At 40.7% G+C, this 17,651-nt stretch overlaps 1 protein-coding gene and 1 long non-coding RNA gene across 13 annotated transcripts in view; both read right to left on the reverse strand.

Moving 5' to 3' along the window:
* The window catches only part of ATP8A1 (ATPase phospholipid transporting 8A1), a 266,665-nt gene that overhangs the window by 130,132 nt on the left and 118,882 nt on the right, over window positions 1-17,651 (reverse strand). For 9 of the 12 annotated variants that reach the window (XR_012434807.1, XR_012434806.1, XR_012434805.1 and 6 more), the window contains one exon: window positions 14,348-14,417. Coding sequence is in view for 9 of the 12 variants with exons in the window: in XM_065544954.1 (XP_065401026.1) it covers window positions 14,348-14,417 (70 nt within the window). In the remaining 3 variants the exon portion in view is untranslated. Of the gene's footprint in view, window positions 1-11,988; window positions 12,150-14,347; window positions 14,418-17,651 lie in introns of those variants that run through there. The other 3 variants (XM_074039715.1, XM_074039716.1, XM_074039714.1) reach the window with 1 other exon arrangement.
* Window positions 745-3,421, reverse strand: LOC141410295 (uncharacterized). The gene is made up of 2 exons (XR_012434808.1): window positions 2,280-3,421; window positions 745-2,131 (listed from the first exon to the last, which is right to left on the reverse strand). It is a non-coding gene; the product is annotated as an uncharacterized lncRNA (long non-coding RNA).

Below are 17,651 nucleotides of genomic sequence, written 5' to 3' on the forward strand. Positions count from 1 at the left end.
CCTCAGACCAACCAGCCCAAGGAACATCTCACCAATTTCAAATCAGGTAAGTGGTCTTTTCACTCTTCTCCAGTCTCTCTCGCTACCCTTCAATCTCCCTGTCCTTCCAATTCCAGTTCTTTTTCTTCTCTAGCAGAGACAAAGGAGACACACTTTATCCGTGGACCCAAAACTCCGGGGCTGGTCACGGACTCGGGAAGACAGCCTTCCCTTGGTGTTTAATCACTGTGGGGACACCTGCCTGATTATTCACCCACATTACACTGGTGTCTGATCACTGCAGGGATGCCTGCCTTGGTCATTCACCCACATTCCCTTGGTGGCAAGTCAATTGCAGGGATGTCTGCTTTGGCTGCTCCCCACCTGCCTTCTCTGTGTCTCTACCTTTCTCTTTAAGTTTACCTCCTTCCCTATGGGCAACCTTCCACCCTCCATTCCCCCTTCTTGTTCCTTAGGCTGTGTTCTCAAGAACTTAAAACCTTATCAATTCACACCTGACCTAAAACTTAACTGCCTAATTTTCTTCTGCAATACTGCTTGGCCCCAGTACAAACTTGACAGTAGTTCCAAGAGGCCAGAGAATGGCACTTTTGATTTGTCTATCCTACAAGATCTACATAATTTTTGTCAAAAAATGGGCAACTGGTCTGAGGTACCTGACGTCCAGGTATTCTGCTACACATTGGTCCTTCCCGAGTCTCTGCTCCCAATGTGACTCACCCCAAATCTTTCTTCTTTCTCTCCTGTCTGTTCCTTCAGTCTCCACCCCAAGCTCTGAGTTCTTTGAATCCTTCTTTTCTACGGACTCATCTGACCTCTCCCTTTCTCCCTAGGCTGCTCCTTGCCAGGCTGAGCCAGGTCCCAATTCTTCCTCAGCCTCTGCTCCCCCACCTTATAATCTTTCTATCACCTCCCCTCCTCACACCCGGTCTGGCTTACAGTTTCATTCTGCGACTAGCCCTCCCCAACCTGCCCAACAATTTCCTCTTAAAGAGGTGACAGGAGCTAAAGGCATAGTCAAGGTTAATGCTCCTTTTTTCTTTATGTGACCTCTCCCAAATCAGTTAGCATTTAGGCTCTTTTTAATTAAATATAAAAACCCAGCCCAGTTCATGGCACATTTGGCAACAACCCTTAGATGCTTTACCGCCCTGGACCCAGAGGGGCCAGAAGGCCACCTTAATATGCATTTTATCACACAGTCAGCACCTGACATTAGAAAAAAGCTTCAAAAATTGGAATCCAGTCCTCAAACTCCACAACAGGAATTAATCAACCTCGCCTTCAAGGTGTACAATAGAGAGGAGGTAGCCAGACAGCAACGCACTTCTGAGTTACAGCTACTTGCCTCTGCTGTAAGACAACCCACAACTATGTCTCCAGCATACAAAAACTTCAGAACATCCAAGCTGGGGCTCCTTCAAAACATCCTCGTGCACCTTGCTGCAAATGCCAAAAGCCTGGCCACTGGGTCTCAGAATGCCCACAGCCTGGGATTCCTCCTAAGCCGTGCCCTGTCTGTGCGGGCCCCCACTGGAGGCTGGACTGTCTGACTCACATTGCCGCCACTCCTAAAGCCCCTGGAGTCCAAACCCAACGTTCCTTGGCTGACTCCTTCTCAGATCTCCTTGGCTTAGCAGTTGAAGACTGATGCTGCCTGATCGCTTTGGAAGCCTCCTGGACCATCATGGACGCCAAGCTTTGGGTAACTCTTACAGTGGAGGGTAAGTCCATCTCCTGTTTAATTGATACGGGGGCTACCCACTCCACATTACCTTCAAGGGCCTGTTTCTCTTGCCCCCATAACTGTTGTGGGTATTGACAACCAAGCTTCAAAACCCCTTAAAACTCCCCCACTCTGGTGCCAACTAGGACAACTTTCTTTTATGCACTCTTTTTTTAGTTATCCCCACCTGCCCAGTTCCCTTATTAGGCTGAGACATTTTAACCAAATTATCTGCTTTCCTGATTATTCCTGGACTATAGCCACATCTCATTGCCACCCTTCTTCCCAACCCAAAGCCTCCCTCGCGTCTTCCTCTCGTATCCCCCCACCTTAACCCACAAGTATGGGACACCTTCACTTCCTCCCTGGCAACCGATCACACATCCATTACTATCCCATTAAAACCTAATCACCCAGGAGAATGGCGTGAACCCGGGAGGCGGAGCTTGCAGTGAGCCGAGATCGCGCCACTGCACTCCAGCCTGGGCGACAGAGCGAGACTCCGTCTCAAAAAAAAAAAAAAAAAAAAAAAAAAAAAAAAAAAAAAAAAAACCTAATCACCCTTATTCTGCTCAATGCCAGTATCCCATTCCACAACAGCTTTAAGGGGATTAAAGCCTGTTATCACTTGCCTGCTACAGCATAGGCTTCTAAAACCTATAAACTCTCCTTACAATTCTCCCATTTTACCTGTTCAAAAACCGGACAAGTCTTACAGGTTAGTTCAGGATCTGTGCCTTATCAACCAAATTGTTTTGCCTATCCACCCTGTGGTGTCCAACCCATACACTCTATTGTCCTCAATACCTTCCTCCACCACACACTATTCCATTCTTGATCTTAAAGATGCTTTTTTCGCTGTTCCTCTACACCCCTCATCCCAGCCTCTGTTTGCTTTTACCTGGGGACTGACCCTGACACCCATCAGTTCCAGCAGCTTACCTGAACTGTACTGCTGCAAGGCTTCAGAGACAGCCCTCATTACTTCAGCCAAGGTCTTTCTCAAGATTTACTTTATTTCCTCCCCTCCGCTTCTCACCGTATTCAATATATTGATGACCTTCTACTTTGTAGCTCCTCCTTTGAATCTTCTCAACAAGACACCCTCCTGCTCCTTCAACATTTATTTTCCAAGGGATATTGGGTATCCCCTTCCAAAGCTCAAATTTCTTCTCCATCCATTACCTACCTCAGCATAATTTTTCATAAAAACACATGTGCTCTCCCTGCCAATCATGTCTGACTGAACTCTCAAACTCCAACCCCTTCTACAAAACAACAATTCCTTTCCTTCCTAGGCATGGTTGGATACCTGGTTTTGCCATCCTAACAAAAGCATTATATAAACTCACAAAAGGAAACCTAGGACCCCACAGATCGTAAATCCTCTCCCTACTCCACTTTCCGTTCCTTGAAGACAGCTTTAGAGACTGCTCCCGCACTAGCTCTCCCTGACTCATCCCAACACTTTTCATTACACACAGCTGAAGTGCAGGGCTGTGCAGCTGGAATTCTTACACAAGGACCAGGACTGTGCTCTGTAGCCTTTCTGTCCAAACAACTTGACCTTACTGTTTTAGGCTGGCCATCATGTCTCCATGCGGCGGCCACCACTGCCCTAATACTTTTAGAGGCCCTCAAAATCACAAACTATGCTCAACTCACTCTCTACAGTTCTCATAACTTCCAAAATCTATTTTCTTCCTCACACCTGACACGTATACCTTCTGCTCCCCTGTTCCTTTAGTTGTACTCACTCTTTGTTGAGTCTCCCACAGTTATCATTGTTCCTGGCCCAGACTTCAATCTGGCCTCCCACATTATTCCGGATACCACGCCTGACCCCCATGACTGTTATCTCTCTGATCCACCTGGCATTCATGCCATTTCCCCATATTTCCTTCTTTCATGTTCCTCACCCTGATCACACTTGGTTTATTGATGGCAGCTCCACCAGGCCTAATTTCTACTCAACAGCAAAGGCAGGCTATGCTACAGTATCTTCCACATCTATCACTGAGGCTACTGGTCTGCCCCCCTCTACTATCTCTCAGCAAGCCAAACTCATTGCCTTAACTCTGGCCCTCACTCTTGTAAAGGGAATACACATCAATATTTATACTGTGTCTAAATATGCCTTCCATATCCTGCACCACCATGCTGTTACATGGGCAGAAAGAAATTTCCTCACTATGTAAGGGTCCTCCATCATTAATGACTCTTTAATAAAAACTCTTCTTGAAGCTGCTTTACTTCCAAAGGAAGCTGGAGTCATTCACTGCAAGGGCCATCAAAAGGCATCAGATCCCATCGCTGAGGGCGCTTATGCTGACAAGGTAGCTAAAGAAGCAGCTAGCGTCCCAACTTCTGTCCCTCGTGGCCAGTTTTTCTCCTTCTCATTGGTCACTCCTATTTACTCTCCCACTGAAGTTTCCACCTATCAATCCCTCTCCACTCAAGGCATATGGTTCTTAGACCAAAAAAAAAAAAAAAAAAAAAAAAAAATCTTCCAGCCTCACAGGCCCATTCTATTCTGTCATCATTTCATAACCTCTTCCATGTAGGTTACAAGCTGTTAGCCTGCCTCTTAAAACCTCTCATTTCCTTTCCATTGTGAAACTCTATCCCCAGTCTGCCACTCTTGACTCCCTCTTGGAGTGGACAGATGATCTTTGCTAGGGTACACTCCAATACTTTCACCCTGATGAAGTCCTATTCTTTACTTTTATATTCACTCTTATTTTCGTTCCTGTTCTTAAGCCTCCCTATACCTCTCCCCAGCTATCTCCACCACACTATCAATCTCACTCACTCTCTCCAGCCATTTCTAATCCTTCTTTAACAAACAATTGCTGGCTTTGCATTTCTCTTTCCTCCAAAATCGCTGAGACCTCAATTTACTCACTGCTGAAAAGGAGGAATCTGTATATTTTTAAATGAAGAGTGTTGTTTTTACCTAAATCAATCTGGCCTGGTATATGACAACATAAAAAACTCAAAGATAGAGCCCAAAAACTCGTCAACCAAGCAAATAATTACGTTGAACCCCCTTGGACACTAATTGGATGTCCTGGGTACTCCCAATTCGTACTCCTTTAATACCTATTTTTCTCCTTCTTTTATTTGGACCTTGTGTCTTCTGTTTAGTTTCTCAATTCCTACAAAACTGCATCCAGGTCATCACCAATAATTCCAAACGACAAATGCTCCTTCTAACAACCCCACAATATCACCCCTTACCTCAAAATCTTTCTTCAGTTTAATCTCTCCCATTGTAGGTTCCCATGCTGCTCCTAATCCCACTCGAAGCAGCCCTGAGAAACATCACCCATTATCTCTCCATACCACCCCTAAAAATTTTTGCCGCCCCAACACTTCACCACTATTTTGTTTTGTTTTTCTTATTAATATAAGAAGACAGGAATGTCAGGCCTCTCAGCCCAAGCTAAGCCATCATACCCCCTGTGACCTGCATGTATACATCCAGATGGCCAAAGGCAACTGAAGATCCACAAAAGAAGTGAAAATAGCCTTAACTGATGACATTCCACCATTGTGATTTGTTCCTGCCCCACCCTAACTGATACGATATATTCTCCCCCACCCTTAAGAAGGTACTTTGTAATATTCTCCCCCACCCTTAAGAATGTACTTTGTATGCCTATCCCAAACCTATAACAACTAATGATAATCCCACCACCCTTGCTGACTCCTTTTTTGGACTCAGCCTGCCTGCACCCAGGTGAAATAAACAGTCTGTTGCTCATACAAAGCCTGTTTGGTGGACTCTCTTCACACGGACGTGCGTGACATGAACTTTTGCTCCAAGAACTACCACATGAACATACCAGGAAAGCCGAGAGAAACCACACTTTTTGAAGGAGGTAGACTGCCACTGCGGGTTTCATGGGACAGCTGAGGAACTGTGAGTCACAGCTTGCTTTCTCAGCTAGGAAGCTTGTAGCTGGGGGCAAGTTCTCAGCCTTGCTCACTGGCTGCTCAGAAATAAACTTGGTGCTGTTGGGGGTGCATGGTGGGAGTGAGACCAGCCTTTTGGGCTGCAGGCTGCATGGGTGCTGGGTCAAGGCCTATGGCTGCCAGCTTTCCCCCACTTCCCTGGTGATGTGTGTGATGCAGCAGAGGCAGCCATAATCCCCCTGGGAACATTACTCCATTGGCCTAGGAACCACACCCCCATCCCCCACAGCAGCCTCAGCAAGTCCCACCCAAGGAGAGTCTCAGCTCAGATATGCCTGACTCTGCCCCTACCTGTTAGTTTTTGTCTACCCACCCTAGTAGCTGAAGACAAAGGACATCTCTTGGGAGCTCTATGGCTTCACCTACTGCCTGACCCTAGGGCAAGCTTGCATCCTCCCTATACTACTGCAGCTGATGAGCTCTTGAAAGTGCCACCTCCTGGCTAGAGGCCAGACAAAACAAAACCAGCTCACTTAACAAAAATACAACCAAGGACCCTCTCCGAGTCCACTTCACTCCCCTGCTACCTCCACCAAAACAGCTGAGAGACCTGAAGATGGATCATATCACAGGACTCTGTGCAGACACTTCCCAGGACCAGCCCAGAGCCTGATATCTCTGCTGGGTGGCTAGATCAAGAAGAGAAATAACAATCACTGCAGTTTGGCTCTCAGTAAGCCCCATCCCTAGAGGAAGGGGAAGAACACCAAGCCAAGGGAGTATTCCATGGGCTGAAAGAATCTAAACATTTGCCCTTGAGCCCCAGCTCTTCCCTCTGCCATAGTCTACCCAAATGAGAAGGAAACAGAAAAACATTTCTGGTAACATGACAAAACAAGGTTTTTTAATACCCCAAAGGATCATGCTAAGTCACCACAATGGATCCAATTCAAGAAGAAATCCCTGAATTGCCAAAACAGAATTCAGAAGGTCAATTATTAAGCTAATCAATGAGGCACCAGAGAAAGGTGAAGTCTAACTTAAATAAATCCAAAAAATGATACAGGATATGAATGGAAAAATCTCCAGTGAAACAGATGGCATAAATAAAAAACAATAACAACTTCTGGAAATGAAGGCCACACTTAGAGAAATGGAAAGTCTCAACAACAGATTTGAACAAGTAGAAGAAAGAACTTCAGAGCTCAAAGACAAGGCCTTTAAATTACCCCAGTCTGACAAAGATAAAGAAAAAAGAATAAAAAAAAAATGAACAAAGCCTCCAAGAAGTTTGGGATTGTGTTAAACGACCAAACCTAAGAATAATTGGTGTTCCTAAGGAAGAGAAATCTAAAAGTTTGGAAAACATATTTGAAGGAATAATCGAGGAAAACTTCCCTGGACTTGCTAGAGATCTAGACATCCAAATACAAGAAGCTCAAAAAACACCTGAGAAATACATCACAAAAAGATCATCACCTCAGCACACAGTCATCAGACTATCTAAAGTCAAGATGAAGAAAAAAGTCTTAAGAGCTATGAGGCAAAAACATCAGGTAACCTATAAATGAAAACCTATCAGATTAACAGCAGATTTCTCAGCAGAAACCCTACAAGTTAGAAGGGACTGAGGTCCTACCTTTAGCCTCAAACAAAACAATTATCAGCCAAGAATTTTGTATCCAGTGAAACTAAGCTTCATAAATGAAGGAAAGATACCGTCTTTTCCAGAAAACAAATGCTCAGATAATTTGCCACTACCAAGCCAGCACTACAAGAACTGCTAAAAGCAGCTCTACATCTTGAAACAAATCCTTGAAATACACCAAAATAGAACTTCCTTAAAGCATAAATCTCAGAGGACCTGTAAAATAATAACATGATGGAAAAAAAAAAGTATTTGGGCAACAAATAGTATGATGAATAGAATAGAACCTCACATATCAATACTAACATTGAATGTAAATGGCCTAAATGCTCCACTTAAGAGACACAGAATGGCAGAATGGATAAGAATTCACCAACCAAGTATCTGCTGTCTTTGAGAGACTTAACTGACATATTAGGGCTCATAAAACTTAAGGTAAAGGGGTGGAAAAAGATATTCTATGCAAATGGACACCAAAAGCAAGCAGGAGTAGCTATTCTTACACTAGACAAAACAAACATAAAGCAACAGCAGTAAAAGACAAAGAGGGACATTATATAATAAAAGGACTAGTTCAACAGGAAATATTACAATCCTAAATATATATGCACTTAACACTGGAGCTCCCACATTTATAAAACAATTAGTACTAGACTTATGAAAGGAGATAGACAGCAGCACAATAATAGTGGGGGACTTCAAATACCCCAATGACAGCACCAGACAGGTCAAGACAGAAAGTCAACAAAGAAACAAAGGATGTAAATTATACCCTAGAACAAATGGACTTAACAGATATTTACAGAACATTGTACCCAACAAATGCTGAATATACATTCTATTCATCAGCACATGGAACATTCTCCAAGACAACCATATGATAGGCCGCAAAACAAGTCTCAACAAATTTAAGAAATTCGAAATTATAGCAAGTACTATCTTAGACCACAGTGAAATCAAATTGGAAATCAACTCCAAAAGGAAACCTCAAAACCATGCAAATACATGAGAATTAAATAACCTGCTCCTGAATGATCATTGGGTCAACAATGAAACCAAGATGGAAATTAAAAAATTATTTGAACTGAGTAACAGTGACACAAACTATCAAAACCTCTGGGATACAGCACAAGCAGTGCTAAGGGGAAGGTTCATAGTACTAAATGTCTACACCAAAAAGTCTGAAAGAGTACAAATAGACAATCTAAGGTCACATGTCAAGGAACCAGGGGAACAAGAACAAACCAACCCCAAACCCAGCAGAATAAATTACCAAGATCAGAGCAGAACTAAATGAAATAGAAACAACAACAAAAAAATACAAAGTATAAATTAAACAAAAAGTTGGTTCTTTGAAAAGAAATAAAATTGATAGACTATTAGCGAGATAAACCAAGAAAATAAGAGAGAAGCTCCAAATAAACTCAATTAGAAACAAAACAGGAGATATTATAATATAACCAACATGACCAAAGTACAAAAGATCATTCAAGGCTACTGTGAACACTTATACGTGCATAAACTAAAAAACCCAGAGGAGATGGGTAAATTCCTGGAAATATACAACTCTCCTAGATTAAACCAGGAAGATATAGAATCTCTGAACAGATCAGCAGCAAGATTGAAATGGTAATTAAGAAGTTACCAACAAAAAAGATCCAGGACCAGACGAATTCCCAGCTGAATTCTATCAGACATTCAAAGAAGAATTGGTACCAATTCTACTGACACTATTCCAAAGATAGAGAAAGAGGGAATACTTTCAAAGTCATTCTATGAAGCCAGTATCACCCTAATACCAAAACCAGGAAAGGATATAACAAAAAGAAACTACAGACCAATATCCCTGATGAACATACATACAAAAATCCTCAACAAAACTTGCTAACTGAATCCAACAGCATATCAAAAAGATAATCCACCAGGATCAAGTGGGTTTCATACTAGGGATGCAGAGATGGTTTAACATCTGCAAGTCAATAAATGTGATACACCACATAAACAGAACTAAAAAAAAAAAAACCACATGATCATCTCAATAGATGCAGAAAACGCATTTGACAAAACCCAGCATCCTTTATGATTAAAACCCTCAACAATATCGACATAGAAGAGACATACTTTAAGGTAATAAAAGCCATCTATGACAAACCCACACTCAACATTATGCTGAACGGCAAAAAGTTGAAAGCATTCCCCCGAGAACTGGAAGAAGACAAAGATGCTCACTTTCACCACTTTTATTCAACATAATACGGAAGTTCTAGCCCGAGCAATCAGATAAGAGAAAGAAATAAAGGGAATCCAAATTGGTAAAGAGGAAGTCAAACTGTCGTCGTTTGCGGATGACATGATCATATACCTAAAAACCCTAAAACCTCCTCCAAAAAGCTCCTAGAACTGGTAAATGAATTCAGCAAAATTTCAGGATACAAAATTAATGCACACAAATCAGTAGCTCTGCTATACACCAACAGTGACCAAGCTGAGAATCAATCAAGAACCCAACACCTTTTATAAGAGCTGCAAAAAAATTAAAACTTAGGAATATACCTGACCAAGGAGGTGAAAGACCTCTACAAGGAAAACTACAAAACACTGCTGAAAGAAATCATAGATGACACAAACAGATGGAAACACATCCCATGCTCATGGATGGGTACAATCAATGTTGTAAAAAGGACCTACTGCTAAAAGCAATCTACTAATTCAATGCATTTCCCATAAAAATATCACCATCATTCTTCACAATTAGAAAAAATAATCCTAAATTTTGTATGGAACCCAAAAACGCCTGCAAAGCCAAAGCAAGACTAAGCAAAAACAACAAATCTGGAAGCATCACATAACCTGACCTCAAACTATAATATTATATAAGGCCATAGTCACCAAAACGGCATGGTAGTGGTATAAAAATAGGCATATAGACCAATGGAAGAGAATGAAGAGCCCAGTAATAAAGTCAAATACTTATGGCCAACATAAGACTCAAACTTATAAAAATACTAGAAGAAAACCTAGGGAAAACTATCCTGGGCATTGGTTTAGGCAAAAAATGTATGACCAAGATCTTGAAAACACAGGCAACAAAAACAAAAATTCACAAATGGGACTATATTAACCTAAAAAGCACAGCAAAAGAAACAACAGAGTGAAGAGAATTTGTTGAACAGAAGAAAGTATATCTGCAAACTATTCACCCTAAAAAGGACTAATAGCCAGAATATACAAGAAACTGAAACAACAAGAAACAAATAATTCCCTTAAAAAGTGGGCAAAGGACATGAGTAAGCAGTTCTCAAAAGAAGACATACAAATAGTCAACAACTATATGAAAAAATGCTCAACATCGGTAGTAATCAGAGGCAAATCAAAACCAGAATGAGATGTATCTTACCCCAGTCAGAATGGCTATTGTCAAAAAGACAACAAATAACTGATGTAGGCGAGGATGTGGAGAGAAGGGACCTCTATACATACTGTTGGTGGGAATGTAAACTAGTACAGCCACTATGGAAAACAGCATAGGGAGTTCTCAAAAAAAACTAGAATTACCATTCAATCCAGCAATCCCACTATTGGGTATGCACCCAAAGGAAAAAAAATCAATGATCAAAGGGATATCTGCACTCACATGTTTATTGCAGCACTATTCACGAGAGCAAAGATATGGAATTAACTTGTGTCCATCAACAGACCAATAGATAAAAAAAAAAGTGTACATACACACAACAGTATACTATTCAGCCATGAAGAATAATGACATCATGTCATTTGCAGCATCACAGATGAAACTGGAGGTCACTATCAAGTGAAATATGCCAGGCACAAAATGACAAACATTGCACATTCTCACTTACATGTGAGAGCTAAAAAAATATGATCACATAGAGGTAGAGAGTACAAACACCAAGAGGGAAGGGTGAGACAGAGGGAGGAGGAAGGAAGGAGGGAGGATAAAGAGGACTGGGTTATAGAGTACAAACATACCGTGTGATAGAAGGAATCAATTCAATGTTTGATAGCAGAGTAGGGTGACTATACTCCACAAAAAATGTATTGTACTAAGCTGACGGACACTCTAAGTATCCTGGCTTGATCACTCTGCATTATACACATGTAACAATTTCTCATGTACCCCATAAATTTGTACAAGTAATAAAAACAAGACTGAGACACAAGGATCACTTGAGCCCAGGGATCTGAGGTTATAGGTTATAATGCGCTATGATCACATCCCTGCCCTCCAGCCTGGGTAGACAGAGTGAGACCCTGTCTCTAAAAATTAATAAATAAATGAATAAAGAAAATTAAGAAATAAAAAAGTAACTACAAGAAAATGAAGAACCAATTTAACACTGGGCAAAAGATCTGAAGACACCTCATCACAGCAGACATACAGATGTTAAATAAGCGTACGAAAAAATGTTCAACATCATGTATCAGGGAATTGGAAATTAAGCCAACAATCAAATACACATCTATTAGAATAGCCCAAATCCAGAACACTGACAACATCAAATCTGGGTGAAGATGTGGAGCAACAAAAGCGCTCATTAACTGCTAATGGGAATGCAAAATGGTATAGCCACTTGGAAGACAGTTTGTCCGTTTCTTACAAAATGAAACATACTCTTACTGTAAGATCTTGCAATTATTCTCCTTGGTATTTACCCAAATGAGATGAAAACCCATGTTTACACAAAAACATGCACATGCATGTTTACAGTAGTAGCTTTATTCATATAATTGCCAAAAGTGGAAAGAGACCAAGATGTCCTTCAGTAGGTGAATGGATGAACGGTGGCACATCCAGACAATGGATTCTTCACTGCTGAAAAGAAAGGAGCTCTCAAGCTGTGAAAAGACACGGAGGAACCTTAAATGAATATTACTAAGTGAAAGAGGCCATTCCAGAAAGGCTATATACCATATCATTCTAACTATATGACATTCTGGAAAAGGCAGTAAAAGGAACAGTGGGGACAGTAACAGCAACAGTGGTTGCCAGGGCCTTGAAGGAAGAGATAAATGTCTAGGTGGGGCACAGGGGATTTGTAGGGCAATGAAAATACTGTATATGATACCATAATGGTGGATACATGTCACTACACATTTATCCAAACCTATAGAATTTACAATACCAAGAGTGAACCCTCATGTACAGTCTAGGGTTTAGGTGATAATGATATGTCAATGTAGATCATGGATTGTTACAAATGTACTACTCTGGTAGGGGATGTAGATAATGGGGAGGCCAGGTATGTGTGTGATGGCAGGGCACATACGTGAACTCTATCTTCGGCTGAATTTTGCTGGGAACTTAAAACTGCTATAAAAATAAAGTCTATATAAAATACATTAAAACTTTTTTCAGAACAGCAAAAATATATGCAAGCTAATTCTATGATTATTAAAAATGGAAGTCCAATATTTTTATTTTTTATTCAAAGCTTTAACTCCTCAAACAAGTTTCTAGGTAGAAGATGATTCTGAACTATACAAGAAAGGATGTGATTTGGGTTTTGTAAACTGGACATTTATCAACCATTTCAAGTGGAAGGTCTTAAAGGTCTCCTTTTTTAAAAAAATATTTATTTTATTATTATACTTTAAGTTCTAGGGTACATGTGCACAACATACAGGTCTGTTACATAGGTATACATGTGCCATTTTGGTTTGCTGCTCCCATCAACTTATCATTTACATTAGATATTTCTCCTAATGCTATCCCTCCCCCAGCCTCCTACCCCACAACAGGTCCCAGTGTGTGATGTTCCTCTTCCTGCATCCATCTGTCCTCATTGTTCAACTCCCACTTATGAGTGAGAACATGTGGTGTTTGATTTTCTGTCCTTGTGATATTTTGCTGAGAATGATGGCTTCTAGCTTCATCCATGTCCCTGCAAAGGACACGAACTCATCCTTTTTTACGGCTGCATCGTATTCCATGGTGTATATGTGTTAAAGGCTCTCTTTATTCCCTTATCACGACTATTACTCTTGGAATGTGGAAGACCTTTATAGTACACTTTAAAATTATATCCTAATCTTTTTATTTAATATTTCTCTGACTAGTCTAAGCTCCTGACAAATGTTAGGTCTTATCTTCCTATCTCCAAAATCCAATTCAAACTGTGATGGTAGAATGCATACAATGAATAAATGTTAGGTGTTTTAATCGATGAGAACACAAAATCAAAGGAATTCTAAAACTAAATTCATGGGACATCATGAAATAATTCTACCAAAATGTTTTAAAATCGAGGCATTCAAAAACTGCATTTCATTGTCTTTAAATCAAGGCATTTAACATTCTCAAAATGAATTTAAATAATAGGCTTGAGCTTAATTTCAGTTTCCAAGTTTCTATGCGATAAAGCAAGGTTGTTGATTCTATTTAAAATAGGAATGTTTCAAGTTGGGAAGTTTATAAACTAGGTAACTGGAAAGAACAGTTCAGAAGGAAAACACTGACTCATCTCAATAAAAAAAAGGGCCCTGGTCAGATTTCTCATTTTCCCATGAGTATAAATATATTTAACTTGAAAAATTCAGTTAGAATAACATATTACTATTTCTGTCAACATAAGCTGCCAGTATACCAAAGTCAAGTCAGAAATAGTTATAATTAAAACAATGCAAGACAAACTAATCACATAATTATCGTAGTAACTGTGATCTAATTTTCTCCCATTTCTATGTTCTTTAAAAAATTAGATTCAAACTAGAATCACATTCTAATACAATTTTTAAATATTTTCTGTATTTAACTGTCTTCTAACAGTTTATATAGTATAAACCTCAAATATTATGTATCAAAAATTGAATTATAAAAATAACCTAGGCCAAATTTTTTCAAAGCACCAAATTTACCCAGAAGGAATTCCACATTTCACCAGAAGAGGCTGAACACTATCACTATAAAACACCAACAAAAGTGTATGTCAGCAACTTTATGTTAAACATCTGTGTTACATTTCCATAGAATGCCTAACATGTACATTATAAACCATCATAAATCAAAACTGTAAAAAATAAAAATAAAAACTTACAGCTCCTTTGCAGTAGAGTCGTAACTTCCCAGATGGAGTGCGAACAATCACTGACATTCTTTTTCTAGCACTGAAACAAAGAGGTTTTGCATAATGTGTCATTGTACCAAGGATATGCATCTATATGTTCGTCATGCCTCACATATTTAATATTCACAGTAAAAAAATAAATCTGACAAAATCATGAGGCCTAACCTTCCACATACACAAACTATCCCCTGGGTGAACAGTTGGGCACCTGTAAAAGGTGCTTTACGCTTTTTAAGGCATTTTTTATGCTTTTTAAGACATTATGCTTTTTAAGGCACCAGGGTACCATCTACTGTTCTAGTGGAATAGTTGACAAAACAGTTCCTAAGAAACCTGCAAGAGCTCACACCCACCAGAGTAAAGTCCTCGTTCAAGGTTTTCAGATGTGAAAAATATTTAAGTTAGTTTCTTAAAGGATAAATTATGTTACAGTTTTTATTAAAAATAGAAATATCGATACAAATCAATTTTTATTAAAAATAGAAATGATAATCAGTGACACCCCATCACACATGAGGGCAAATACTAGTACTTTAAAAAACAACTTAAGCATTCACAACTATTGTTCTTCAATGATGACTAGCAAACCACTGGCGTCATGCTAAAAACCTGATTTATGCAGCAAAATTAAGCTAATGAGCACAAACATTTTAATACTGTGTTGGTGACATCGTTTAAAAAGAACTGTCTGTCAAATGTACGTCTTTCAACCCATTAGTAAAAAGAGAGCGAATAACAGTGAATGGAAGAAACTGGGACAGCATTACAAAGGACAGGACTCATTTGGACCATGAGCGTATAAGCATCCTCCTCAGAACGGAGGGCAGAAAAGGACTACTCAAATGTATCTATTTGTTTTACCTGCTAAAAAACTGAGATGAGTTCAATATACAGCCGCAGTCAGTTATGGTATCATAGTGTACAGTCAGGAGTTTCTTTCAGAGGTATTTAGAAATATTTAAGTTCCCAGCTGGGCACGGTGGCTCACGCCTGTAATTCCAGCACTTTGGGAGGCTGAGGCAGGCGGATCACGAGGTCAGGAGTTAAAGCTCAGCCTGACCAACATGGTGACACCCTGTCTCTATGAAAAATACAAAAATTAGCCAGGCCTGGTGTCGCGTGCCTGTAATCCCAGCTACTTAGGAGGCTGAGGCAGGAGAATCGCTTGAACCTGGGAGGTGGAGGCTGCAGTGAGCCAAGATAGTGCCACTGCACTCCAGCCTGGGTGACACAGTGAGACTCTGTCTCAAAAAAAAAAAAAAAAAAAAAAAAAAAAAGAAAAAAGAAATATTTAAGTTTCCTCTTTCTTCATCCATAATGCTCCTCGTATTACTACCCCAATCTCTATCCCTGTACATCAGGAATACATTTAATTGGGCCTCCTTTGTAATGACACCTACACATTCTACATTAGCCCTTCCTGATTCATGCCTCTTTTACTCCAGCTTTGATAATGTGGTCCCAAACTTATCAACTTCTTGCTCTTCTCTTTTCCTGGTGAAACCTCCAAATACTGGGTGAATGAGAACTCTCTTTTGTGGTACATCAAAGTAAGTAGATGTTGCTGAAGGAAAGTTATCCGGCCATACGGATTAGCAAATACATGATATACAACACCAACTGGGTGCTCCTTACTGCCCAGTAACCCATCACATTCCAACAAGCTTCCTCTCTCGCCCTGTGCAGGGCTACAGCACGCCTTCTCCATTCTCCAAGTCTCTCATGCTCCCTCCTCACACCAAAACCTTGAAAAAATTCACCTTGATGAAAACCTCAGATAAGAAATCCCTTTTTGGTAGTCCCAGCTACTCGGGAGGCTGAGGCAGGAGAATGGCGTAAACCTGGGAGGCGGAGCTTGCAGTGAGCTGAGATCCGGCCACTGCACTCCAGCCTGGGCGACAGAGAGAGACTCCGTCTCAAAAAAAAAAAAAAAAAAAAAAAAAAGAAATCTCTTTTTGGCTGGGTATGGTGGTTCACGCCTATAATCCCAGCTCTTTGGGAGGCTGACGCAGGGGGATCATTTGAGGTCAGGAGTTCGAGACCAGCCTGGCCAACATGGTGAAACCCTATCTCTACTAGAAATACAAAAATTAGCCAGGCGTGGTGATGTGCACCTGTGATCCCAGCTAAGAGGCTGAGGCACGAGAATAGCTTGAACCTGGGAGGCGGAGGTTGCAGTGAGTTGAGATTACGCCACTGCACTATAGCCTGGGCAACAGAGTGACACTCTGTCTCTGTTTTGGGGGTGGAAATAAATCCCTTTTCTTTCTGCCATTAAAATGTGCATATCTATGTGTGCACCATCCCCTCCATCTTTTTTCCTGAAATGATGGAAGAAACATTTTCCTCCTATCAGAGGCCTTCCTTCCACATGTCTGTGAACCTCCTCTCACTTTCTCGGTAACCTCGGTCCAAAGGTTATGCTGTTGTCCCCTGAATCTGCCTCTTCTCCTTTTGTAAGGATCCTGTTCATAAGCATTTAAGCATACTCCATTTTCTCGCCTACAAAACTCACCCAATGCAACCACCCCTCCATTAAGCCACATCCCTTTTCAACTCTTTCACATTTCACCTTCTCTAAACGATCACTACATACAGTGTCTTCACTCATCTATCCACTTCATTCCCAGTCTTCTCCTTGTTCTTCTCTCCTTACCATTCCAATGAATAGCTACATTCAACAAATACTTCTCAAACTTCTTACCTAATCTTGCAGCAGTCTCTGACACAGATGACCACTCTCTCCTTGAACTCTGTTCTCCTGGCTCTGTGCTATGACCCTCTCGCTGTCCTCTACATCTTTAACAAGGTTGTCTCTTTTGCTGATTCCTCTTTTACTAATCAACCCTTACCCTCATGGCTTAATCATCAGCCTTCCATTTTCCCCTCATTTTATATCTTCTCTTCAGGAGATCCCATTCAGTTTTATGACTTCAAATACCACTTACCAACCACTGACTGCCAAATTGCTCTTTCAGCTATAGACTTGTTTCAGGCCCTTATATTCAACTGCTTACCTGACACCTCCGTTTGTACGTCTCACAGGCATCTAAAACCTAAAACTGTAAACATTTCAACCTCCACATCTATTGCTATTCCCACTTCTGCCATCTGTGTAAATGGTACCTCTATCTACCCAGTTCTTCATGCCAGAGAACCTAACACCTTCCTCTTTTCGCCTTCCACCACCAATCCCTCACAAAGTCCCTCAGATATTCCTCTACAAGGTACATGAATTCTATTAACTTCCTTTTATTTTCACTACCATCATCCT

This window comes from Macaca fascicularis, chromosome 5 (assembly GCF_037993035.2).
Source record: "Macaca fascicularis isolate 582-1 chromosome 5, T2T-MFA8v1.1".
Taxonomy (NCBI): Eukaryota; Metazoa; Chordata; class Mammalia; order Primates; family Cercopithecidae; genus Macaca; species Macaca fascicularis.